This window comes from Piliocolobus tephrosceles, chromosome 8, assembly GCF_002776525.5.
Source record: "Piliocolobus tephrosceles isolate RC106 chromosome 8, ASM277652v3, whole genome shotgun sequence".
NCBI classification, from domain to species: Eukaryota; Metazoa; Chordata; class Mammalia; order Primates; family Cercopithecidae; genus Piliocolobus; species Piliocolobus tephrosceles.
This window is the reverse complement of record NC_045441.1, coordinates 9,374,083-9,399,368: the sequence shown is the minus strand read 5'-3', so window position 1 is coordinate 9,399,368 and position 25,286 is coordinate 9,374,083. Positions and strand designations below refer to the sequence as shown.

Here is a 25,286-nt window from a genome sequence, read left to right as displayed (position 1 = left end):
AGACTCCAGCGCCGGAGCTCCACCCCACTGGCGGGTTCTGATTGGTCGCTTCTGACGCGTCTCGGGGCCACGATTGGTCCATCGGGTCCCGGACACAGCTCCCTCCCACTTGAGGCAACTACGGCGGCTCCAAGGAGGGGGAGGGGGAAGGAGGGACGGCAGGTCCCGTCAGTCAGGTAGCTGGAGCCGCCGGGAGCGGATGGCGGCGGCCGTAGCGGCTCCACTCGCCGCTAGGGGTGAGGAGGCGGCAGCCACAACCTCCGTGCCCGGGTCTCCGGGTCTGCCAGGGAGCCGCAGTGCAGAGCGGGCCCTAGAGGAGGCCGTGGCCACCGGGACCCTGAACCTGTCTAACCGGCGATTGAAGCACTTCCCCCGGGGCGCGGCCCGTAGCTACGACCTGTCAGACATCACCCAGGCTGGTGAGTGCAGCCGGGCCCCGGGCCCGACCGGGGCCCTCATTTGCATAGCCCCACCCCCTGTCCCCGCCCAATCCGGGGGTCGGGCCCGCCTTTTCACCTAGCGACCAGGGTTGCTGCCCCTCCTGATTGCCGTAAACCTGCAGCCACCCCTTCCCATCTTTGAGAAAGCCCAGGACAATGAACGTGCTTCTCGTTTGCACAGAACGCCTGGCGCCTCCGAGCGTTGAGAGAGATTCCTCGTTTCTCTTTATTTGCATAGCTGCGCACCTGTAGGATGGTCCCGCCCCTCACCTGGTTGTCTCATTTACATGATCTCTTAACCTCAGCTCCAGTCGGTCTATGAAGCAGTCCCCACGAGCTCCTCTAATAACTGCTTTCTCTCCCATCTCTTCGTCTACACCGCTTAATCCCCTTCCCATCGAGATCCTAGCCTCAGGCACCCCCTTCCAGTGACTGGTCCCTACGCCCGAGGTTTCTGCTTTCTGTGCCGCAACCCCGCCCCCTGAAGTCCTGGCCCTCTCCACTGTCCACGCAGCCTATAGGAAAGCCTGTGGGAAAGAAGCAAATCTCTACCTCCCCTCACTCTTTTCTCCCTGAGCTCTTCCGCCTATTATCCCCAACCCCCTTATCCGAGACTCCTCCTTCTCCTTCCTAAGCCTTTGAGGTCACTGTGGAGCCTGTGACCTCATAGGGATCCTAGAATTCCCATTTCAGTTTCTGCTTTCTCCTGGGGAGGGACTTGAGGCCGTTGCTGGAGGGAAGGAAATCTTATCTCCTAGCTGGGAGTGCTGGCCAGCTAGAGACTGTCCTTCCACGCCTCAATCTGCAGGATCTGTCCAACCATGCACCCTCCACCCTGGTGTCTGTGAACAGTAGCGGGTGGGGGACTTAACTGTGACAGGTGAGTCAGGCCTCAGCTACTCAGGAGGCAGCCCATGACCTTGGGCTGGCAGCTGGGGGTGGGGATCAGGATCAGGGAGGACTGCATTCCCGAAGCCTCACCCCAGCCCAGGCCTCCTCCTCTCATCGGCAGGGTGGGGGACCGGAGCTGGAGGAAAGTGCGTATTTCTCCCTAAGCAGGTGCCCGCTCGCTTGGGAATACTCAGGCCAGCACTGGCACACACCCTCTCCCCTCTTCTGGGGAGAACCAGTTGAAACCTCCCCACTGATCTTGCCTGCTCTGCAACACGTGAGATCAGGAATGATGAGCGAGCTCCAGGAGCCATTCCTGCCCCTTACAGCCCGGTTCCCTCCCACCCCCACCTAACCCCACGCTCCAGATTGACCTCAGCAGCTGTGTGACACTCACTGTCTGTTCCCTTCCCCTCCCCCTTGGTTGTTTTTTGACAAAGACCAAATGTTATTCTTTACTTCCTTAGGCTGTCTCTGCCTGTGTGGACTCTTGGGGAAAACTACCCGGAGCTCCCCGGCTCCTCCCAGCTCCCACCCCCTGCCCCCTCCTCCCCCAGCATTCCGGCTCAGGGTGCAGCCACGCTCCTGTGAGCTTGGGGGGGAAAACCCCAGTTTCCTGAGAACCCTCCTCTGCCCCACTCTCCACACAGGAATCCTCAGTCCTTCCAGGGCCCAGGTTCTAGGCCAAGTGGGGTCCCTCTTGTCCAGAACTCTCCTCTGTCCCCTCTCCCCAAGCAGGGTGCTTACAGGCTGGGGCAGAAAGGGGAAGTGACAAAAACATAAGAGTTGCCCATACCCTGCCCTCCATCTCTCCTCGCCCTCCAAGCAGACGAAAAGCATCAGTGCCTTGCTGCCCAGACTGCCTTGAGCCTTTCCCTCTCGTCTGCCATCGCTTTCTGAGTGTCTTCCTTGTGTGGTCCCTATGTCTTGGGTCCCTGATCTCCCTTGGACTAGGCTCCCTGGGGTGATAGTAGGAAGAATCCTGAGGTGGCGGGGAGGGGCCATCTTGCAAAAGAGAAGTGCAGCTCATTCTCTCCCAGACCACATCCTGTGCCCCCTGTGCCCTGCCTCCTGCCTGAACTCCCTTCCGCTCCTAGCTTTTGTCCCCGCCACCGCCTACCCCATCAGAACTCTGAGAACTCGGTCTCCACCCCCTTCGTCCACATGCACACGCACAAACACATTTGCCGACACAGAGAAAGCGGGCAGGTGGAGGCGAGGCTGGGAGAGGCAGATGCTGTCCCCCCACCCTCTCCAGAACGGTTATCTCCCAGGCCAGGGCTTCTGTCTGTGTACCAGGGCTGGGCAGAGAGGAAGAGAGAGGGGTCCTGGGGCATCAGGCTGTCATCCACCATGGTAAACACGGGGCCTACCAGGGACAGAACCTGACAAATTGTTTCTACTTCATTTCCTGTCACAAGACTCATTTCCTTGGGGGATATACCCTGCTTCTCCTCTGCTCTGCTCTGCTTGCTTTTGCTGCCTGCCCCTCCCTGAGAAGGGCCCTCGGAGAAGCTCACCAGGTCTGTGGCCTGGGACTCCCCCTCGAGGGACCTGGGCCCCTCCCAGGACAGGCTGGGCTGAGGAAACAGAAAGGCAGGCTTCTCCAGGTCTAAGCCGTTAGTAGCTCCATGCTAGAGGGAATCCCAAGACTGCCAGCCTCCGCATAGCAAGGTGGTGCTCCAGATAAGAGGGCGATAGTAGACCCCAGCCCCCTCCCACACTCTCCACCCTCGCCATGCCTGAGATGCTCACACAGTTGCTGATCTCTTGAAGTCTGTGTCAGTAAGAGACGAAGCAGAACGGGGCTGCTAGGGCTGGCAGGCGGTAGTAAGGATGCCTGCCCTGGGCCAGGGGAGCCCAGATGGGAGGGACCTGGGAACTCCAGCTCCCATCCCCAGCCAGGTCTTCTTGCCCTTCCCTCCCAGCCCTTGGGAATCGGTAACTTTGTGGTTCTTTGGACCTGGCTTGCTGGTCCTTGGGGCTGGTGAAAAACTCGTTCGGTGTCGGGGACTTAATCTCTAGAACCGAGGTAGAGTGACCTGGGGTTTCTCCCCTGTTGAAAACACACTGGAGTAGGGAAGAAGGGCTCTGAGGAGGAATGGGCTCTTCCTGCAGGGGGTTTTCCCATATTCCCTCCGGGAGCCCCCCAGCCCCTCACTTTACTGTTTTCCCATGAGCACCGACCCCGCCTCTGACCTTCTGTTCACCTCACCTGGCATCTCCCAACAGGAACCGCAGGAGTTAGAGACTCCAGCTGCTCTCCAGGATAGCCCTCCATTGACACTGCAGCATTCCCCAACCCCCAAGTCTGAGGCTTCTCCAGCCCAGTGATGCGAAGGCCTTTGCCTTCCCTTTGCCATTCTGGTCACGCCTGGAATGTGCTCCCATTGGCAGAAGGCTTTGTTATCTCTCCCGGGAGGCCACACTGATGGCCTTGAATCTTTAGGTGTGGACGTTAGGGAGTGGGCAGCCGGCTATAGGGGGAACTCAAGGTCCTGTCCGGGGCTGGGCCTTTCCACAACTCTCCCCTGACATCTGCTTTCCCTAGACCTGTCCCGGAACCGGTTTCCCGAGGTGCCCGAGGCGGCGTGCCAGCTGGTGTCTCTGGAGGGCCTGAGCCTCTACCACAATTGCCTGAGATGCCTGAACCCAGCCTTGGGGAATCTCACAGCCCTCACCTACCTCAACCTCAGGTAGGGAGGCCGAGCCAGGGTTGCATGGGAGCGTGTCCTTCTCAGTCTCAAGTACTACTGAGTAACCCTCTCAGTGACCCTGAGAGGATGGCAGTGCTGGGATGCCATGCCTGGGGAGCCAGCCTGCTGCCTTTCTCCCTTCCACAGCCGAAACCAGCTGTCATTGCTGCCACCCTACATCTGCCAGCTGCCCCTGAGGGTCCTCATTGTCAGCAACAACAAGCTGGGAGCCCTGCCCCCTGACATCGGCACCCTGGGAAGCCTGCGACAGCTTGTGAGGATGGGGACAGGGCCAGGAAAGGGGCTCCTGAGCCAGGCAGCAGGGACCTTCTAGGGGGAGGTTGGGGAGGGCCTGGAGCAAAGACAGAGAGACAGGAGGGTGGGTTCTGCTGGGCCTGGTCCCATGGCCCCTCCCCACTGCCTTCCTGATACCAGGATGTGAGCAGCAACGAGCTCCAGTCCCTGCCTGCGGAGCTGTGTGGCCTCTCTTCCCTGCGGGACCTCAATGTCCGGAGGAACCAGCTCAGTACACTGCCCGAAGGTGAGGAGAATGAAGAATTGGAGAGGAGGTGTTTGTGTGTGCGTCCCAGTCGGCTCAGGCTGTGGTAACGAAAACACTGCAGACCGGGTGGCTTATACATGGCAGGCATTCATTTCTCACAGTTCTGGAAGTTGAAGTTCAGGATCTGGGTGCTTCCACGGTCAGCGTCTGGCGGGTCGCTTTTCCTGGCTGCAGACTGCCGGCTCCTCGTGGTACTCCCCAATGGCGGAGAGTAGAGACAGCCTTCTGGGGCCTCTTTGATAAAGGAGCACAAATCTCACTGATGAGAGCTCCACCCTCATGATCGCAATTCCTTCCCTAAGGCCTCGCTTCCTAATCCCATCACTTTGGGGGTTAGGATTTCAGCAGAGGATTTTTTGGGGGACACATTCAGTCCATAACAGTGTATGTGCTTTGAAAAAGTTACAGGCCAGGAATCTTCAGAGGAGAATTACACTTTCATTGCCCAGGCTTTTGCAGTATATAAAACAAACTATAAACAATCTGATTTGATCTTGACCTAGCAACCCTCTGAGGCTGGCAGGGCACAGATGAGCAGCTCTGTTAGAAATGTGGACATAGGCACAGAAGGGGAGCTGGTGGGTGCATCAGCTCCAGGTAGACTGGCAAGGTCAGAAGGGGCCTTCAAGGTCACCCAGCAGCCCTGCTCACCCCAGCAGGGGCTCTCAAACACCTGAGTCAGGGGATGCTCTGCCACTCTGCCCGGAGATGCCGGGGCCAGTGCCAGGGCCCAAGGGGCCGATTTAATAAGCTCGCTGTGATGCCACTCCAAAGCACGCATGCCTTTTCAGCAGGCAGCAGCATATGTTTGTGTCTGTGTGTGTTGTGTGTGTTGTTTATGTTTTGTGTGTGTCTGTGTGCATGTGTATGTGTGTGTGTTTGTTGTGTGTGTGTCTGTATTTGTGTGTGTGTTGTGTGTGTTATTTGTGCGTGTTTGTGTCTGTGTTGTGTGTGTGTCTGTGTTTGTGTCTGTGTGTGTCTCTGTGTATGTGTGTGTGTGCTGTGTGTGTGTGTGTGTATGTGTGTAGTTTGTGTGTGTGTGTGTGTGTGTGTGTGTATGATTCCTGTGTTTTAGGTTGGGAACAGGTCGATGCGGGTGATGTGACTAAGATCTGGGGCCATCTCTTAGGGATTTAATGGCTTCTTGAGGAGAGACAGTCATAGGGAAGTTTTGTGGGCAGATTCCCTGGACGGGGGCTAGAGGGAGGTGGCACTGGACTCTGCTTGGGGGCCTGGGGAAGACTTCACCGGAGATGCAGGCGCAGTGGGAGCCGGCCACTGAAGGAGAATTCCCCACCCTTCTGCATCCCGGCAGAGGACCCAGCATGTGCAAAGCATGGGGTTAGGAAGGCCTGTGCCGTGCTCAAGTGTGAACTTGGTTTTGAAGAACAAGGAGGGAGTGAGGTGGTCATCCACTTTCCCTGTCTCCCCGCTCCTTGACCCTTTCTGCACCTGCCCTCTTCCTTCCCAGTCAAAAGGGGTAGGAAGGGCTCCCTCTGGGCCATCAAAAGAAATCCCAGCAAATGCCCCAGGGACAGAGGCAAGAGCAATGAGTTCCATGAATCTGGGATGTCTGGAAAGATCCACCGAGGTGGTGACGCTTGAGCTGAACCTTGAAAGATGCGTGGATGGGGAAAATGGAGTTCTCCCAACTGTGCAAACAGCACCTGGGAAGGCTCAGAAGCCGAGGGCCCGCAGGGGTGGGCAGTGAGGTGGGAAACGTGCGTGGAGCCAGGTCATGGAAGCCTTGCTCGTGCTGGGTTAGGGAGCTGTGGTTTTTATTCTGTGCCTAGGGCCACCGTGAATCCAGACTGTGCCTTTCTAAGATGAGCAAAAGGCATCTTTCCCTGTGGGCAGGCAGCGCTTCACGCAGGGTGCACTGCTGGGCCCATGCTGGGGAGAGGGGACTCCCGGGCAGGCACAACCGGCTCAATGTCGGCAGCCCTGGCTGCATGTCATGGGAGGTGTTTGAGCAGGGTTTGTGTCTTGTGCTGATCATTTGAAAATGGAGGGTGGGTTCGAGTGTGGAGTGGGCAGGCGAGGAGATGACGAGGGACAGACAGGGCTGGGCGGGACCTGACGTCCGCATGGGCCTTCCAGGGGAGGCTAAGCCGATGTCCGGATGGGCCCCCTCAGGGAAGCTCGCTTAGACTGTGGACCAGAATCGTGTGGAAAGAGGAGCAGGGAGGTTGTTCCGGGGAATGACTTGAGCCACCCAGGGGAGACGCTGTGCTAGGCCCAGGGTGACTAGCCAGCCGGAGCCAAGGGCAAGGGAGTGAGCGTGAGGCCCCAGGCCTGAGCACGCTCCTGACTTTTCCCTTGCCCACCCGCTCCAGAGCTGGGGGACCTCCCTCTGGTCCGCCTGGATTTCTCCTGTAACCGCGTCTCCCGCATCCCGGTCTCCTTCTGCCGCCTCAGGCACCTGCAGGTCATTCTGCTGGACAGCAACCCCCTACAGAGCCCACCTGCCCAGGTGAGGCAGGGGCCTGGGGGGCCACAGGGACAGGGGCGTGGCTGGGCAGGAGTAGGGTTGGTCCCCTTGGGCAGCCGAGCAGGATCCGGGGAGCTGCCCTCCCTGCCAACTCCCCAGCATGTGCTGCCCTGCACACAGGTCTGCCTGAAGGGGAAACTTCACATCTTCAAGTACTTGTCCACAGAAGCTGGGCAGCGTGGGTCAGCCCTGGGGGACCTGGCCCCTTCTCGGCCCCCGAGTTTCAGTCCCTGGTAAGTCCTAGGTGGGGAGGAAGGAAGCCCTGGGATACTGAATGCCCCTTCCTGGCCCCAGGTACCCCCTGCTTTCTGGCAGGAGGATGGGGGGCTGCTGTCCAGCATCAGGCTGACCAGATCTCCCTGGCTGGCCCCAGCCCTGCAGAGGATCTGTTTCCGGGACATCGGTATGATGGTGGGCTGGACTCAGGCTTCCACAGCGTTGATAGTGGCAGCAAGAGGTGGTCTGGAAATGAGGTAAGGGTGTCCTGTCCATGGGAAATTGGGGGTGTCATCCCTGGGATAGGACCTCTGAACTGGGGACCTCCAAATTGCAGGATACCAGGCAGAGGCTGGAGCTGTCCTCTTCCCTCTGCCCAGCATCCCCGGAAAGGGCTGGCTCAGCAAAGACCCTGAGCTTAGTCCCACACAGGACCCCAGGCCCCGAGCCCCCATGTGCAGAGAGGCCATCTCCCATCTCTGCCTCTGCCTTTACAGTCAACAGATGAATTTTCAGAGCTGTCATTCCGGATCTCAGAGCTGGCCCGGGAGCCCCGGGGACCCAGAGAACGCAGGGAGGACAGCTCAGGTGAGTAGCAGGGCTGGCTGGGAGCTGGGCTGGACCAGGGCCTGGGTCCCCACTCACTTGCTGACATGCTGGCCTCCCCAGCGGACGGAGACCCTGAGCAGATTGACTTCATCGACAGCCACGTCCCGGGGGAAGATGAAGAGCGAGGCACTGTGGAGGTGAGAGCCCAGCTGTGCTTCTCCCAAGGGAGGGGAGCTAGAGGAGGGGACAGGGCAGCCGTGGGCACAGGCCTGCTCTCAGCTGCTCTGCTGTTCTCTCCTTAGGAGCAGCGACCACCCGAATTAAGCCCCGGGGCAGGGGACAGGGAGAGGGCACCAAGCAGCAGGTATCCCAAGCCCTGAAACTGATGCCACTGCCTGATTCTCCCACCCCCCAGCCCCCTCCTTCCCTGACCGCAGGGTCTGCCCCTCTCACCCTGTCTTGGTCCCTCAGGCGGGAGGAGCCGGCAGGGGAGGAGCGGCGGCGCCCGGACACCTTGCAGCTGTGGCAGGAGCGGGAACGGCGGCAGCAGCAGCAGAGCGGGGCATGGGGGGCCCCCAGGAAGGATAGGTGGGGCCCAGGGCTGCCCGGGGCTGTTGCTGGACACTGAGCCCTGGAAATGGAGCCACCGAGCCCCGCTAAGCCGTTCTGCCTCGGGGCTAGCTGACCCCATCTCTCCTTGTTCCAGCCTCTTGAAGGCAGGGCTCAGGTCTGCTGCGGGAGGAGCCACCGCCATGTCTACTCAAGCCACGCACAAGTAGGTTTCCTGCCAGCATCCGGTCCCCACTCCTCTTCCCATGACCATCCCTCTAACTCCCTTTTGTCTCTCCTCAGCGGCCCGCCTAAGTCCAGTGCCTCCCAAGTGGGAGGTACAGCGGGGCAGGGAGCCCCCGCCCCTGCCCCCGCCTCCCAAGAGCCCCTTCCCATAGCTGGACCAGGTGGGACAGGGACTTTGGGAGGAGGATGGGGCCTGTGTTGGTGAGGGCTGGTTGGGAGAGAGGGACACAGAGGGGATGCCTGTCTCACCTGTCCCTGTCGCTATGTCCCTGGTTCTGGCCCCAGCAACAGCACTTGCTCCGAGGCCACTTGGCTCCATTCAGAGACCAAACAGCTTCCTCTTCCGTTCCTCCTCTCAGAGTGGCTCAGGTGGGTGTCCTGCCCTCCCCAGTGCTGACCCAGTGCTTGCTAGCAGCAACTGCTACATCACCCTTCTGCCCTGGGAGCCCTCTGGGTCTGTTGTACCTTTGTGTTGAAAATCCCACAAGCAAGCCGGGTGTGGTGGCTCACAGCTGTAATCGCAGCACTTTAGGAGGCCAAGGTGGGAGGATCTCTTGAGCCCAGGAATTCAAGACCAGCCTGGGCAACATAGCGAGACCCCATCTCCATGAAAAAGAAAAAGAAAATCCCACAAGCAGAGAGGCAGGAGGTGTGGGTGCCAGGCCACCGGGACCCAGCTACAGAGTCAGTGGTGAGCAGTGGCGGCGGCCCCATGCCCCCCTTTTTCTCCTAGGCCCTTCCTCACCAGACTCTGTCCTGAGACCTCGGCGGTCCCCCCAGGTTCCAGATGAGAAGGACTTAATGACTCAGCTGCGCCAGGTGAGCAGAGCTGGGAGCTGTGTGGGCAGGGACCTGGGCCGGGCACCTCCTTGGGTTGCTGTCCTTGGGACCAGCGTCCCTCCACATCCTCCGTGCCCACTCTGGCACCTCCCCTGAGGACAGAAGGGGACAGGCACAAGTTCCCTGCTGGCCCTGAGCTCCCCACTCTCCCTGCCTCCCAGATACCTCTCCTTCCCTGACCCCTGCTCTATGCGGTCTACACTCCCAGGTCCTTGAGTCCCGGCTCCAGCGGCCCCTGCCCGAGGACCTGGCCGAGGCTCTGGCCAGCGGGGTCATCCTGTGCCAACTGGCCAACCAGCTATGGCCGCGCTCTGTGCCCTTCATCCATGTGCCCTCTCCTGCTGTGGTCAGTTGGGGCCGGGGAAGAGGTGGGGAATGGGCTGGGGCACCTGTGGCCCCTCCCTTACCACGTTTTCTTCTTTCACGCACCCCAGCCAAAACTCAGTGCCCTCAAGGCTCGGAAGAATGTGGAGAGTTTCCTAGAAGCCTGTCGAAAAATGGGAGTGCCTGAGGTATAGGGGCCGCTTTCTAAAGAGTGGTGGCATGCCGGGCTCAGCCAAGCGTGTGGCATGGATGGCGGGCTTCCATTCGCAGCGGGTGTCTGCTCTCAGATGGAGGCACAGGCTGCCTGTGCCCTGCCCGGCATGCCCCCTGCCCTGCATGTCACCTGTCCTACACGTCCCCTGCCCTGCAGGCCCCATCTTGTCCTGCATGTCACCTGCTTTGCACAACCCCTGCCCTGCATGTTGCCTGTCCTGCACTCCCACTGCCCTGCACTCCCGCTGCCCTGCACTCCCCCTGCCCGGCACGTCGGCATGTGGGCATGGTTCTGGCCCCAGCACGTGAGGGCGGGGTGGGAGGGACTGTCCTGCTGCTGACATCTGTCCCTTGTCCTTGTCCACCTGCTCTCCTCTCCCCCAGGCTGACGTGTGCTCGCCCTCGGATCTCCTCCAGGGCACTGCCCGGGGGCTGCGGACCGTGCTGGAGGCCGTGAAGCGGGTGGGGGGCAAGGCCCTACCGCCCCTCTGGCCCCCCTCTGGTCTGGGCGGCTTCGTCATCTTCTACGTGGTCCTCATGCTGCTGCTCTATGTCTCCTACACTCGGCTCCTGGGTTCCTAGGACCCAAAATCAGCCCTCCCTTACCCCTTTCCCTCCCCCCTTCTATTTATAAGGCCCCTGCTCCACCCGACCCCACCTGCGGTGCCTTCAGCCCTGACCAAAGACACTAGTGCACCCCCTTCACAGACACTGACCTCAGAGGCCCCACTCTGGTGCCCCCAGACCCTGGGTCCCCAGCCTCTGGCCTCCCTCCGGTAGCCCCATGAGTCCCCACCTCTCAGTGCTGACGGTGCCTTCATGTCCCCGCCGGCCCTGTCCCTGCTCTCTGTGCCCCGTGAGGTGTGGCAGGAACTAGAGTCTCCCCCTTCCTCCTGTGCCCTCCCCTTTCCCCCGAACGGCTGCTATGCGGGGGCTAAATTATCTCTATTTTGTAGAGAGGATCTATATTTGTAGAGGTGCGGGGCCCAGGCCGGGTCCCTGTCTCTGTGTATAAACTGTACAGACCGTGACCGCCTTGCCTGTGTGTGTATGTGTGCGCACGTCTGCTCCACGTGGCAGTGGCTGTGGCCATGGCTCTGTGCCCACCAGCATCTCCCTTCTGAGATGCCAGCCTCTCTTGCTCCCGGAGCCTCCGCCTCCCCCCGTGTCATCTCCCTTCTGTTATTGCTGACAGCTTTTTTGCGTCTCATTTGTCACGGAGCCCTGAGCGCATGGTGATGCTCAGGTCTGCCCCCGACCCCCTGCCACAGGCCGGAAGCCACGGGGGGGCCCCCTGGGGAAGCTAACCCGGCCCCTTCCCCCAGGAGTCACTGTGCCAGCCCCACCACATCCTGGAAGAGGAGGGGGCCCCGGGAAGGGGCCTCCCCTACATCGCTGCTGTCGTCCACGCCCTGCTGGACCGGCCTTAGGGGTGAAGGTGGGGTCAGGGCCCACCCCGCCTGGGACCCCGGGAGCAGAAGACGCGCCTGGGCTCCACGCTCTGAGACAAGCACTCGGTGAGGGCAGCCTGGGTCTGGGCCCCCTTGGCCTGCGGGCCTGGCTGCCTCTGGGACCGAGGGTCTGGGTGGAAGGACCACGGGTGTCGCAGGTGTCGTGTCAGCTGCAATAAACAGAAGCGAGAAGCCCTCTGGGTGGCCCTCAGGTGTAACTGTGTCTGAGAGCACGCGCGTCGCGGGATTGTGGGGGGGGGGGGCCTCTGTGTCCGGAATTCACCGCCCGGTCGCCAGGGGGCGCCCGCGGGAGCCCGGCGGGGGCACGCGCCACGTGGCCGGGAGACGCACAGGGCGCCGGCGTCGCCGCGAGGCCTCTAGGGTGGGTTCGCCAGGAGGGCTGGTTCGCGCCGCGCCGCAGAGGGAGGCTGAGCAGGCCGGGCCGGGCGGCGGGTACACTGCGGTGCAGCCCTGCGCTCAGGAACGCGGAATGTTGCCCTGGTCGCCGCCACGGTGGGGCGCGGGCCCGGAGGAGGCGCCCGAGGGACCAGGCCTTGCGGCGGGCAAGGACCAGGGCCAGCCCTGGAGCTCCGGAGCGGACGCCCCCAGGGATCTGGGGACATCCCCATGGGACAGGTGAGGGGCTCGGCAGGAGCCGCGGGGGGACAACGACTGGGGACCTCCATGCCTTCACCACGCGCTCTGCGGAGGTTTCTCCATTGTCCTTGCCGGAGTTTGGGTCCCTCGGCCTCCCTTGCACCGGGCACCCTTGGTCTCCAGGGGAAGGTGCGTGGGGGCGGTGTGACTGCAGCCTCAGTCCCTGCCCCTCCAGGCCACGGCCCCCATCCCGTAGCCCTTCCTGGACCTGGAGAGAGCAACTGCCGCTGCGCCACCACCCACCAGGCCCAGCCACTGAGCAACCCCCCGGAGCCCCAGGTAGGACGAGTCCTGCTGCCTCTACTACCCCCAAGAGCCTCTCTGACTCTGAGCCTGTTTTAATCCCCAAGTGTCCCCCCAGCTCCCTGTTCCCCCCAGGTGGCCTGGGAGGTGGACCCCTCGAGGATGACTCCACTAGCGCCCTGGGACCCCAAGTACGAAGCGAAAGCGGGCCCTCAGCCGGTGTGGGTGAGTTGAGGGCAAACCTGTGGGGCTGGCTGGGGTGTTCAGGGAGCTGCACGGTGGCCTGAGGCTCCAGTGGTCTGTCCTCCTCATCCTAGGGTGCCAACTGTAGCTCAGGAACCTCGTTCTCAGGCCGGACGTTGTGTCACCCCTCGTTCTGGCCGCTGTATGAGGCAGCCTCGGGCAGGGGTCTCAGACCTGTGGCCCCTGCCACAGGGCATTGGAATGGACAGCAGGCGCACTCAGATGCAGGTACCTCCCTTGGTCCTCTGGGGGTACAAGGCTGCCCCAACTCCTCCCAGAACCAGTGCCCGGGGTGGGAGCCCACAGTCTGCCACCCTAGTGGTGTTTCCTTCTAGGGTTCCCAGTGATGTGCTGTGAAGATGTCTTCCTCTCGGACCCTCTGCTGCCCCGGGGGCAGCGTGTCCCCCTGTACCTGTCCAAGGCCCCCCAGCAGGTGAGAGCTCTTCCCCCTCCCTGGCCTTACCCCAGCCTCCAGGCGTGCCTGGCAGGAAACATGTCCCATTCTCTCTCCTCAGGTGATGGGCTCCCTGAAACTGCTGCCGCCGCCCCCCATTATGTCTGCCTGGGTCCTCCCCCGCCTGTCACCCTCCCGGGGCCCCTCCACCGCCTGGCTCAGTGGGCCGGAGCTGATCGCTCTCACTGGCCTACTGCAGATGAGCCAGGGGGAACCCAGGCCCAGCTCCTCTGTGGCTGCCACACCCCCTGCTGGCCCCCCAGACCCTACCTCTGACCCACCAAGCCCCTGTGGTAGCCCCAGCGGTTCTCAGGGTGCTGACCTCTCTCTCCCACAGACCCCGGACACCCATTGTCCATAGCCTTCTCGGGGCAGAGTGGGCTGGTTGTGTTGACAATAAAGCAGTGTTGGTTTGCAAAACAGGCTCCATGTGGCTGGGAGCAGAGTAGGGCATAGAGGCAGGAATGGGGTCTCTTTCTGTCCCACTGCAGATCACCCCCTGCTGTGTTAGGCGGAGGATGGGGGTATCCGTGACCTAAGGCGTTTCTGGGCTGACGGGACAAAGCCCCTTTAATGAGTGAGTGGGTGGTCTGCATGGCAGTGCAGAGCTGAATTTATAGGAAGCAAGGAGCCATAAACTGCCAGGTGGGGGAGTAAGTAGGGGCACCTCACTTTTAGGGGGCACTAGCGGTAAGATCCCTGGTGCTCCCACACCTCTTGTGCTGGGGCTCCCGGAGTTCAGTTCTGGGCTGGGTAGGGTAGTTGTTTGGCTCAGAGGAGACAGAACGCACTGCAGGTGTGTGGGGGAGGGTGCCGGTCCACAGGGATGTCACCATTGGCGGAAAGGTGGCCCCGCCACAGCCGACCTGAGACTCTAGAGATTCTTGCACGAACTCTGCAGAGAAACAGAGGATCAGGGCTTCAGCTGAGAAAGCCCAGAAGTGTGTAGTTTCAGTGGTTTGGGCGGGGATGGGTTCTAGAATTTTCTCCCATAAAATAGCCCAACTTCTTGGAGAACCTCCTACTCAAGACTTAGGTGCCACAGCTGGAAGGGACAGAGTGGGCAGAGACCCCAGCTTGTTGCCCTGCAGGTCACTTGTCCGAGGTGGCATCTGGGTCTTAAAGCCCCTCCCGTGGTGGGGGGTTAGGAGGCAGGGTGGGGGGCATTACAATACCACTTCCTCCTATCCCTCCCTCAACCACCCCGCAATCAGTCAGCAGGAGAGAGCTGCCTGGGTCTCAGGTCTCCTCACCGGCTCCTCCGGGGAGTTCTAGAACTCAATGTCCCTGTAGCTATGCGGGTGGAGCGTGCAGGCCCTGGGGACATCACCAAGTGCCCCCAGAGAAAGGACCAGGTCCAGGTCGACATAGCTGAGGCAGCTTGTCAGGGGCTCTGGCCTGGCAGTGCCTGTTCGGAGGCTCTCGGGCCGATAACTTGATGCACACTTCCTCCCCAGCCAGCTCCGAGGGGGGCAGGAGCAGCGCTGAGCCCCTACCCATCCCCAGCCAGCCCCCACATCATGATGGGCGCTCCTTGACCTGGGTCCAGGCTCCTGAGCCCGGACTTGTAGGAATGGTCCACATGGGCTCGTAGTCACTCCCCACTCCCTTGGTTATGTAGCCCCCCACCCTGCCCCTTGGGATAGGAGGCTGCTGCCCCCAGCCTCGCCAAGGTCTTGAGAGCTGCTTGCTTGATCCCCTCTCGCAGACACCCCTGATGGCTCAGGCCACTTGACTGGGCTGCAGAAGCCGGGGTCTCAGGGATACGGAGTCTGAAGATGCTCATAGGAGGGTCCCTGAGCGCCTGGGCCTCATTGTGCCCGGAGAACTTTTTTTTTTTTGAGACGGAGTCTAGCTCTGTTACCCAGGAGTGCAGTGGCTGATCTTGGTTCACTGCAACCTCCGATTCCCTGGTTCAAGTGATTCTCCTGCCTCAGCCTCCTGAGTAGCTGGGATTACAGGCATGTGCCACCACGCCCGGCTAATTTTTGTATTTTTAGTAGAGATGGGGTTTCACCATGTTGGCCAGGCTGGTCTCGAACTCCTGACCTCAGGCTATCCTGACCTCAGGCGATCCGCCCACATTGGCCTCCCAAAGTAATGGGATTACAGGCGTGAGCTACCGCGCCGGAGGCCCGGAGAACTCTAAACCTGCAAACCCTTTAATGTTTGAACTTTCGGTGACCTGGGGCCGGGGCGATCCACGGAGAAACCACAGCCACAAGCCCCCGGGGGCCCCGGCAACCCGGGGCTCGGGCGTCACCGCGCGCCTCGAGCAGGGCGTTGTATCACGCCTGCTGCTCCGCCTCGCCTGCCGCCGCCACGCGCAGGCTGTTGTTGTGGGTGTAGAGGACGATCAGGTGGTGCTGGCGCGTCTGCGCGCTTGTTGATGGTGCACGCGCCCGCCAGGCTCAGGCTGAGCTGGGGCCGCGCTCGGCCCGCGCGAAACTTGTGCTCGCTCTCAGAAGACTCGGGACGTGGGTCTGCGCGCAGGTGGCGGCAGAGTCGCACGTCTGCAGGGCAGGCCCAGGGTAGCGGCTGGCTGAGGGGCACGGCGGCCATTCCCGGCTCTCCCCGGGGCCGCCGCCCGTGGGCTTCATTCGGGGGCCAAAGGCAATAAAGTGGCTGCAGGAGAGGCAGAGATGGCTGGGTCTCGTGTCCTGAGCGCGGGGAGAGGCCAGCAGGGGTGGGGGTGAGTTGGTGAACTCGGGCAGGGAGTCCAGCGTCTTGATGTCCACCGTCTCTCCTGGGCTCCTGACTGGAAGTTTGGGGCAAGGGCTCTAAGCACAGCGAGTGTCCCGGTGGCTGTTGCCCGTGGCCTGGGCTCCCCACTACATCCCTCCCTCAGCCGACCGCTCCGGAACCCCCGCCCCACGAGACGAATCCTCACGTCGCCCGGGCGCTGGAATTTGAGTAGGGAAGTCCAAGAGAGGCGGCCTCGACCCCAAGACAGCCTTTACAGGGGCAGGGAGCGTGGGGGCGTCTCTACCGATCAGCTGACTGCGGTCCGGACACGTTGTCCGGGCAACCGAGAAAGCCTCCGTGTGAGGCCAGTGTGATCGGACTAGTGGCAGCGGTGGTGGCGCTGGCGATTAGAGGGCGACGGAGCGGGGCCTCCACGCACCCTGCCGGCTCCTGCCGCGCCCCCCTCGGCCTATAGGTGTCCTTCCTGTGTGTACCCCCTCCCCATCCAGGAGTGGTTTTGCGCCCTTCCAAGTAACCCAAGGAGCCACCGTCACTGAGCACTACGCTGGATTATTTCTGAGCTGGAGATTTCTTGAGGGTTTGGGGTGATAGGTGACTTGGAATAAGTAGGTTCAGGGGGTAGTCCCTGTGCACAGACCATACTCACTGGGAACCCAGTCAGGTGGCCACTGAAGGAGACCTCGGAGGAAGAGGCCATCTCTCAGGAAGACCCCCTCGGGCTGCCCCATTGCTCTGGGCCCCTCCTCACCACCACTGCCCAAAATGCCATCCCGGGACCACCTGAAGGCTCTGACCATGGATGTGTGGACTTCCTGGTGGAGGTACCCTTTGCTTCTTGAAAAAATTGCGATTGGGCTGGGGACTGGACATTTTTGCACTCAGTTCTGATCCAAGGACCACTGACCTCCCCCCACCCAGGGGGATGGGGGTGAAGGTGCACAAGACAAACCAGCAAGTGACACCTGGCGGGAACTTAAAGGACCCTGAGATATCACCCAAGGCGACTAAGGTGCCTAAAGGGGGAAGCTGAGAGTCAGGGAGGAGAGGCCAACGTGCAGCCCCCATAAAGATGGTGTTCAGGGAGGAGCTCCCTTAGGGAAGGGACAAGGTATGACAAAGACAGAACAAGAGAACAGAAGCAAGGACCCAGACCTAGTGCAAGGGCCAGGGCAGCCTGAGCAGCACGGGCAGGGCTTCCCACCATGCTTCCTGCTTCCTGGGGAAGGGGCCCCACGTGAGTGGAAATTTGGGAGACAAGTGCCGTGTACATGGAGCTGGGGTCCTTGCACACCTATTCCAAGCTCACACTGAGAGGGAGATGCAGGGAACCAACCAGCACCCAGCCAGCATGCAGGTGGGACCCAGGGCTTGCTCCAGGTGACCCCTGGTAAGCCAAAGCCCCACTGGGGTGCAGGAGAGGCTCGCAGCACAGGAGGTGTGGTGTGGGGCGGGGCTTGGCAACTGCCCAGTGGTAGGTGTTGGCCAGAGAGGCAATGGCTTCGTAAATGGCCACCAAAACTGGACTGTGTTCAAGGCCATAGCCCCCACATGGCCAAGGGCCTTGATACAGGCACCATGTGCAAAGGGGCAGGGACACAAAAGACATGTGCATACCCCTCCCCCTCCCAGTCCTGCTGCTGCCTCAAGGAGGCCACCAAAGGGCCCCTGTCCCTGCTGCACTCCTGGCCCAGGAGCCTTTTTTACTCCCTGAGGCTTGAAGATACCTGAGGAAGATCTCTTTATACCTTCCCCTTCCCATTCCTCATCAACCAGGTCCCCCTGCAGCACCCTTCCTTGTGAAGTCACAGCTGCTATGACAGTGACCAGCTCCAAACCACCCTGTCACTGAACCTTGGGTGCTAGGTGATGCATGGGCAGGAAAGGCAGGGATCTGAGGGTCTGGTGTCTGGGCAAGCCTCAGGGGTGGGGTGGGTGCTGATCAATGCCAGGTGATCGGACCCCCTGAGTACCAGGACAAGCCTGGAGTCATGCAACTGGCCTACATCAGTTGCCTTGGCAACACACTGCCCTTGGTCCTACCCCGAAAATATTTATTTCAGCCGGTAGCCCTGGTAACTTGAGTGGCTCCCCAGGGACAGGAAGTGGCAGAACCTCAGCTCTGCCTCTCCCGACCTGAGGGGTCCACTTTTCATCCGTCAGGGACGGGGCACTGCGTTCTCAGCCCCTATGGAAGAATGTTATGGGGTTGGGGGAATCCACAGGGAAGAGACTAGGCTGTTCCAGCGCGCGCCTCCTTCCTCAGCCTGAGGCCTTGCTCCTCTGTGGAAAGCAACACAGGGACAGAGCCACACATTCAGCCCCTACCCTCAGCCCTGCTCCCATCTCCTGGCCTGCAGGTCTGACCTGCAAGCTCCAATGTGGAGACACTTGGGGGCTGACTCCTGCTTCCTCACATGGGGATGGCCCACAGGTGACCAGCTGAATGCTGGGGCCATGCTAGAGGACTGCTGTCAGCAGAGCATGGTCCCCGCATTGGCCAGAAGACTGGTGTGAGCCCAGGTGAGTCACTCTAGCTCCGTGGTGTGTGCAGTGGGTTTGAATCTGCAGCTACCAGGCAATGTTTTCTCCATTTCCTCTCAGGCCAGGCCTTTCTCCATTCTTTGCTACTCTCCAGGAGAGGCGGCTCATTGGAGTGCTGCAGCCTGAGCTGCTGAGGCTGCCCCCAGCCAAGGAGGGCAGCTCCTAGTGTCAGCCTGTGCCCAGAGAACCCTGGGGCCTGAGGCTGACCTGGCGTTAACTTCTTACTGCTCATCTAGCTCTGGCCAGCGAGCAGGCTGGAGTCCTTGTGGGCTGGAGAGGAGGGAGTCTGTAGGGAGGACCCGGGTCTGGACCCAGACAGTGAAGAGATGCTGGGACACAGTATGGGGTGACAGAAGCGGGGGAAAGCCCTTCGGTTTAGCCTCAGTTCCAAACCTCGGTGGTCCTGGCATAAGGGAAGGGTGATGGAAGCTGGGGGAAAAGAACAGAAAGGCTCCTCCCCCTAATACACCATAACAGATTCCAGCTGCCCTCCCTCCAGCTCTAAGCAGAAAGGAAAGAACTGGTAAGAGTATTAGGTAGAGGGACACAGAAATAATCTAGGGTGGAGAAGAGGGGAGAAGGAGAAGAGATGGAACGTGCAAAGGTCAGGGAGCGAAGCAGGAGACTACCCAGGAGACAGAAGGAGGGCAGAGGCTGGGAGAAGAACAGGAACAGAAAGGATGGGTCCTGATTTTTGGAAAAGACAGGGATGCCAAGCCCGGCCTAGAAAATAGCAGCAGCTAGAGGTATTTCCAGAAAAGTCTTCAAAGTAAATACATCAATCACCCAATTCCCATATCTCTTTGCTGCTCTCTGTGGAAGACCCAAGAATGAACGGCCACGGGGCCAGGGCAATGGTGGAAAGGGAGGGGCCTCTCCTGGCCTTGGGCCAAACAGCAAGGCAGCCTCTGCCCAGCCAGGTGAGGTGTTTGCTACCCACCCCCTGACCAGGTCTGTCTTGTCACCACACAAATAGCCCAGACACCACGGCTGTTGCCACAACATCCCCAGGTGGAAAGAGCCTGGGGCAGAGAATGTCCCAGACCCAGGAGGGGTCTACTTCCACCTCCACGTTGGCACCCTCCTTTGCCCACCCCAACCCCAAGTGGGCATCCCCCTCACATCAAACAAACTCCAGTCCACAGCAGTGGCGGCCCCTCTCCCGCCACGCTTCTTCTCGTTGCTAATGCAGGACTCTTGTTTAGACAGGGACCAGCTGTGCTCTGTCTCTGGCCAATGGCAGCATCATCACTGGCCCAGGCAGTCCAGCCCAGCAGAGCCAGGTCAAGGATCAGTCATGTTGACTGACCTGCAACCCTTCAAAGTGGCCTGAAGCAAAACCACGAGAGCCGTTTTCTCTTTCGTTCAAATGCAGTTCTTTTCTAACACTGCCTGCAATGAGCTTTGGTGCAGAGATTTGGGGATGGGGAGGCACATGGAGAAAAAAAAAAAGACCAGGCAATTGCACAAAGCCTTTCCCTGGAAAACCCAGGCTCTGGGGATGGTGGGGGTCAGGACACATAGCTGCCCCCCTCCAGCCCTGGAGCTCTGGCTTTGATGGTCGAGGCACAGATGGGGATTCATCCCATTCCCCACATGAGAGCAGTCTGGGAGCGGGAGATCGGCTGGGTGTGTGTATATATGTATGTATGTGCATATAGATAGATCTATTTATATATAATAGGCTATATTAGAAAATCCTCTCTATGTATAAATATAAAACACTGGTATCCAAACATGACACCAACAGCTAACTAAAGTGCTTGACAGGAGCTGGGACCGGGTGAGCTCAAAGGTAAACCGCTCATCCTGGGCGCTGGGGAAGCAAAACAATGGGGGACCCCTTCAGCAGGGGGTGCTGCAGGAGGAAAGTATGTGCTGGCCAAGCTGGGCCACCAAGAGCACTTGGGCCACCTGGGCCTTCTGGCTCCCGGGACTGTCTGGTCACTGCCCTGTCAACACTGTGCTTCGTGTTTCCCCTACCTTCCCCACTGTGATCCCATCCACGAGGAGCACAGCGCTGGTGAGCTGGGCCAAGGGAAGAGCTGTTCCCACGGGGGAAGGCTGGCCAGTCTGTGCTCGCAATGTCCTCCACCCACAGGGCTGGGAGTGGGGGAGCACTGTGCAGCGAGAGCAGGGGAGCAGGGGGGCTGTCCTAACTGATCATTTGAAAAAAATCCCTCCCCTCAACCATCACTCCTCCAGGCCAGGCCCTGCCCGTACTCCTCCTGGGCTTCCTGCCTGGGTGGGGGTGGGACGGGGGAGGGGAGCAGAGGCTTTGTGGAATCTGAGGACAGCCACCTTTCACCTGTAGGCCCCAAGCAAAGCATTAGCACCTCCACCATCCCCAAGGCCCATAGAAACACCACAGGTAAGTGGTCACCAGAGCTCTAGGGAGCAGAGGGCCCCAGAAGGCAGGGAAGAGGCCCCCCAAAAACACAGTGCTACAAGAAGGGGTTGGTGGTTGGAGGCTTGGAGGCAAATGGGCTTGATGAAGGTCCAGTCTGGAAAGAAAGAACAACACATTTTCCAGTTAGGGGAGAGGAGCTGGAAGTTTAGAAGAAAGGCAGCCAGGAGTCCTTTCTCCTGAAAAATCGCTATGCTGAGGGCAGTGGGAAAGTGAGGGAGATGAGGCCAGGCGTGGTGGCTCATACCTGTAATCCCAGCACTTTGGCAGGCTGAGGTGGGCTGATCACCTGAGGTCAGGAGTTCAAGACCAGCCTGGCCAACATGGGAAAACCTCTTTCTACTAAAAATACAAAAATTAGCCAGGTGTGGTGGTGCACACCTGTAGTCCCTGCTACTCGGGAGGCTGAGGCAGGAGAATTGCTTGAACTTAGGAGGTAGAAGTTGCAGTGAGCCGAGATTGGGCCACTGAAGTCAAGCCTGGGAGACAGAGCAAGACTGTCTCAAAAAAAAAAAGAAGGAAAGTGAGGGAGAAGGGAGCCAAGGGCAGGGTTGGAACGGCATGGGAGATGCCAGCGCCCAGAAGAGCTGAGGCCCAAGCTCAGCCCTGGCTTGGACAACGCAGACCTTCGTGAGGAAGGGGCACAGGGGCCACCTCACATCAGCCTCTTCTGGAAGGATTGTCCCAGAGGGAAAGCCCACTCACCGTACCACAGCACCCCTGCTGGGGTACTCACCATGAAGGGGTTGGTGGAGATCCCAACTGGCTGGCTCAGTGGCCTCTGCCCCAACTTGGCTGATCCTAAGTCCCCGAAGGAAGAGCCTGGGGGGCGAGAGCAGTCACTCAGCTGACACCAGCCCACCTTCCTGCAGGCAGACAGCAAGGGAGGCCCTCCTAAACTGAGGGAGTAAGGGAAGGGAGCAGTGGAAGTACCCGGGCGGGTCTGGTGCTTCCCTCGCCCGCCCCCCGCCCCCTGCTGGTCAGAAACGGCACTGCATGGGCTCTGATGAGGTCGGAGGGACAACTAACTGATCTCTATGCAGAGACTTGATGGGGTGAAAGGGGTTGTCCATTTGCAGCTCTTACCATTCTGCTGCTGAGCCAGCGGGGTCTGCGGGGGGAACAGCGGTGCTGGGAAGGAGCTGGCGAAGGCCCCGGTAGGTGGCACTGCCTGGGGGAAGCCAGACCCAGCACTGCTCATGCCAAAGCTTGGCCCTATGGAGTGAGAGACGAGAGGTTCAGGTGAACTTCTGGAAGGTGGGCTGGAGAACTGTTTTTCCTAAGTCCCTCTAAGATGGGAAAATGGGATATAGTTTTCCCCTGACATGAGAAGCAAGGGACCCAGCGGAAATACCCTGAACCAGCCATGGAACTCTGCTACTTCTCACACCACCAAACAACCCTGCCCTCTCCTTGCCCAGGGGTGCGTGGCAGGGAGGGCACAGTGGTTCCAGGCACGGGCATGGTGCAGGACTGGGCTAGCCTCCCACTACCTGCTAAACTGCAAAAACGGTGCAAACTTCTAACGCTGTCTGTGCCTTAGTTCTCTCATCTCTAAAATGGGGACAGTCCGTCTCCTAGGGCTGCTGTGAAGATTAAATCAGGGCCATAAAACCCTCAGCAATCGGCCCACCACACAGCTCTGCTGCGTTCACTGTTATTCCTCTCCCCCCGGCCTCGAGGCTTCAGCCAGCATGAGTCTGAAGGGAGAGCAGCAGAGGCTGGGGAGGGCTGGGGTGAGAGGAGACCACAGGCCTGGAACTGATGGAAGCAGGGAACAGCATGAGTGTTTCAGGTGGCTTAAGCTTCGGGGCACAGAAGAGATTGGGGCTGGGTGCCCAAAGGGACACTGCCGAGGGCTGGAGACAGGAGAATCGTTGCCACTGTTGGTCAACTTTAAAACAGTCTTCAGTGTGGTCTCCAGTAAGTAGTTGCCTGTGTGCTTCTAATTCTAAAATCTGGCTCTGTGACCTGGGTACTAGGTGGCCTGGCACCGTGTGGGCAGGGGAAGAACCAAGCTGTCTGCTTCTCCCGACAGCGTGAGACAAAGGGTTAAGTGACAGACTGTAGGGTAATGTGAGCCCTGGGAGTCTCAGATGGTCAGGACAAGGGACCATGCTCGAGGCTTACCTGGCGCCAAGCCATTGGGCTGGAATGGGTTGGTGGAAGGCAGCGGGGGCTGGGCGGCGGGAGCTGCAAAAGGGTTGGTGAAGGCTGCCCAGGTGGATTGGGGAGCAGAGGGAGAAAGAGATGGTTACTTTTTTTCTCACTTGCTTCATCCTGTGATGCCTAAGCATTCCTCTCAGTCTATCCCCTTCCCACCCTGTCCAGAGTCCCCAGACTCCTCCTGGCCTCAGGTCCCCTCCCCTGGGTCTCCACAGGCAGGACTTACCTCCAAAGGCCAGCCCTGTGCTGCTGCTGCTGCCCATCGTGACAGACTGGAGTTGGGGGACCTGGCTGGCCATCCCGAAGAGGCTGCGACACGGGGAGAGAGAAGTCATGCACAGCTGCCAGGGCCAATCAAACCTGAGTGAGGGGCCAGGAGATGCCAACCCACCTTGCTCTTCAGGGTGAGTGAGGGAGAGGAGGGGAAGGGAGAACCGCCAGGAGATGCCGATGGGGCTGGGAGGAGCAAGGCCAGGCTTCGGGCAGCTCTCCTGCCCTAGAGCACACTGTCCGTACCTACCTGCTAGGAACACCTGCAGTGGGCACCCCGGGTCCCAGGAAGCTGCCCATGTCTGTGAGGCTGTTTGGCTGACTGGTGGGTGCCAGCGGAGCGGCACCAAATGGAGTCCCCTGGCTGCTCCCTGGGCAGTTGTGGAAAATACAACAGGGAGAGCTGAGGTGAGACAGAGCGGGAGGGGCAGGAGAGGAGATGGAGATGGCGGTGGTGATGGATTGGAGTCGTGGCATGACAGGCGCCCACTGGGTTCTCTGAGCCAGCCCATTTTCCCAGGGACCACCCAGTTCAGGAGGTCTTGTCTCCTACCAAGAGTTCTGAGCAAGGTGACAGCCCAGTCCTTCTCCATGTCCCCTGCGCTCAAAGCTGTGCTTCGGAGAGGAAAGCAGCTCGTCCCTGGGTCAGGCTGTTCTCCTCCTGCTCCCGTTTGGCTTTCATGTCCCACTTTTCCCTCAAGAGATGGAAAAGCCTGTCCTCTCCTCAAACCCGCCTTTCCATTTATTAGAACGTGGCAGGGAGGGGCAGGCAGAGACAACATGGAGGACAGTAAGTCCTATCACGCTCAGGAGGCTTCTGGCCTGTGCAGCCTCCAGCCGTCAGCACTATCTCTTCCCCATGTAGCTGCCGCCTCTCAGGAGGCCGCCCCAATTCCCTGAGCCTGGACGCTCTGCTCGTGGCGCCAGCCCCGCTGCTGGGTTCTCCTGCCCTCCCTCCTCTTCACAGCCAAAAAGAAAAAGCACAGAGGGCAAGGCCCACATGGATATCTTACAAAACAGCCGAGGGCCAAGAGTCCTGGAAATTCCAGGCAATCTTGTCTCAGGGAAAGAGGTGGAGTCCCTGTCATTTTAAGAGAGCCTCCTCTTTGCGCATCATAGTCTCCTCTCTATCTCGGGACCCTATTGACCACACTGGGCTGCTGTGAATGTAAAAGAAGAGCCCAGATGGAAAAAGGCTTTATTGACAGGACGCGGTGGTTCGTGCCTATAATCCCAATACTTTCAGAGGCCGAGGAGAGCAGATTACTTGAGGTCAGGAGTTCGAGACCACCCTTGGCAACATGGCAAAACCGTCTCTACTAAAAATACAAAAATTAGCTGGGCATGGTGGCAGGTGCCTGTAATCCCAGCTACTTCAGAGGCTGAGGCAGGAGAATCACTCCAACCTGGGAAGCAGAGGTTGCAGTGAGCTGAGATCACACCATTGCACCCCAGCCTGGGCAGCAAGAGCAAAACTCCGTCTCAAAAAAAAAAAAAAAAAACCGGGGGCCGGGTGCTGTGGGGGCCCCCGCCATCCTTCCAGCAGGGGGGGGGGCTGAGACAGGTGGATCACGAGGTCAGGAGATCGACACCATCCTGGCTAACATGGTGAAACCCCGTCTCTACTAAAAAATACAAAAAACTAGCTGGGCGAGGTGGCGGGCGCCTGTAGTCCCAGCTATTTGGGAGGCTGAGGCAGGAGAATGGCGTAAACCCGGGAGGCGGAGCTTGCAGTGAGCTGATCCGGTCACTGCACTCCAGCCTGGGCAACAGAGCGAGACTCCATCTCAAAAAAAAGGAGATCTGGCTGGGTATGGTGGCTCACGCCTGTAATCCTAACACTTTGGGAGGCCAAGGTGGGCGGATCATGAGGTCAGGAGATCGAGACCATCCTGGCTAACATGGTGAAACCCCGTCTCTACTAAAAATACAAAAAAAAAAATTAGCCAGGTGTGGTGGTGGGCGCCTGTAGTTCCAGCTACTCAGGAGGCTGAGGCAGGAGAATGGCGTGAACCCAGGAGGCGGAGCTTGCAGTGAGCTGAGATTGCGCCACTGCACTCCAGCCTGGGCGACAGAGTGAGACTCCGTCTCAAAAAAAAAAAAAAAAAAAAAAAAAAGAGGGCGATCTTCC

General features: G+C 59.8%; 4 protein-coding genes across 6 annotated transcripts in view; 3 read left to right on the top strand and 1 right to left on the bottom strand.

Annotated features, from left to right (window-relative positions):
- Positions 1 to 17: 17 nt before the first annotated feature.
- LRCH4 (leucine rich repeats and calponin homology domain containing 4) lies at positions 18 to 11,678 on the top strand. The gene is made up of 18 exons (XM_023197203.2): positions 18 to 419; positions 3,883 to 4,027; positions 4,175 to 4,301; positions 4,463 to 4,568; positions 6,926 to 7,062; positions 7,201 to 7,313; positions 7,454 to 7,553; positions 7,794 to 7,884; positions 7,966 to 8,042; positions 8,148 to 8,209; positions 8,317 to 8,433; positions 8,552 to 8,620; positions 8,698 to 8,801; positions 8,926 to 9,009; positions 9,374 to 9,459; positions 9,689 to 9,826; positions 9,915 to 9,992; positions 10,402 to 11,678. The coding sequence occupies exons 1-18, from the start codon at positions 200 to 202 to the stop codon at positions 10,597 to 10,599; spliced, it is 2,052 nt and encodes a 683-aa protein (XP_023052971.1). The 5' UTR covers positions 18 to 199; the 3' UTR covers positions 10,600 to 11,678.
- On the top strand, positions 11,047 to 11,678 carry LOC111530147 (collagen alpha-1(I) chain). Its single transcript, XM_023197205.1, is given in 4 exon segments — positions 11,047 to 11,173; positions 11,176 to 11,300; positions 11,302 to 11,456; positions 11,458 to 11,678. Coding segments are annotated over 4 exon segments (576 nt in total). The 5' UTR covers positions 11,047 to 11,067; the 3' UTR covers positions 11,648 to 11,678.
- Positions 11,679 to 11,806: 128 nt separating this feature from the next.
- Positions 11,807 to 13,485, top strand: SAP25 (Sin3A associated protein 25). The gene is made up of 6 exons (XM_023197204.3): positions 11,807 to 12,104; positions 12,301 to 12,404; positions 12,487 to 12,593; positions 12,686 to 12,839; positions 12,947 to 13,044; positions 13,127 to 13,485. The coding sequence occupies exons 1-6, from the start codon at positions 11,959 to 11,961 to the stop codon at positions 13,424 to 13,426; spliced, it is 909 nt and encodes a 302-aa protein (XP_023052972.1). The 5' UTR covers positions 11,807 to 11,958; the 3' UTR covers positions 13,427 to 13,485.
- Positions 13,486 to 17,492: 4,007 nt separating this feature from the next.
- AGFG2 (ArfGAP with FG repeats 2) overlaps positions 17,493 to 25,286 on the bottom strand; it is a 29,497-nt gene continuing 21,703 nt past the window's right edge. For 2 of the 3 annotated variants that reach the window (XM_026456642.1, XM_026456643.1), the window contains 6 exons: positions 23,406 to 23,526; positions 23,112 to 23,194; positions 22,850 to 22,933; positions 21,806 to 21,934; positions 21,456 to 21,541; positions 17,493 to 20,816 (listed from right to left, as the gene is read on the bottom strand). In XM_026456642.1, the coding sequence (XP_026312427.1) occupies positions 20,757 to 20,816; positions 21,456 to 21,541; positions 21,806 to 21,934; positions 22,850 to 22,933; positions 23,112 to 23,194; positions 23,406 to 23,526 (563 nt within the window). In that variant the 3' untranslated portion in view covers positions 17,493 to 20,756. Of the gene's footprint in view, positions 20,817 to 21,455; positions 21,542 to 21,805; positions 21,935 to 22,849; positions 22,934 to 23,111; positions 23,195 to 23,405; positions 23,527 to 23,708; positions 23,890 to 25,286 lie in introns of all 3 variants that reach the window. The other variant, XM_026456644.1, reaches the window with a different exon arrangement.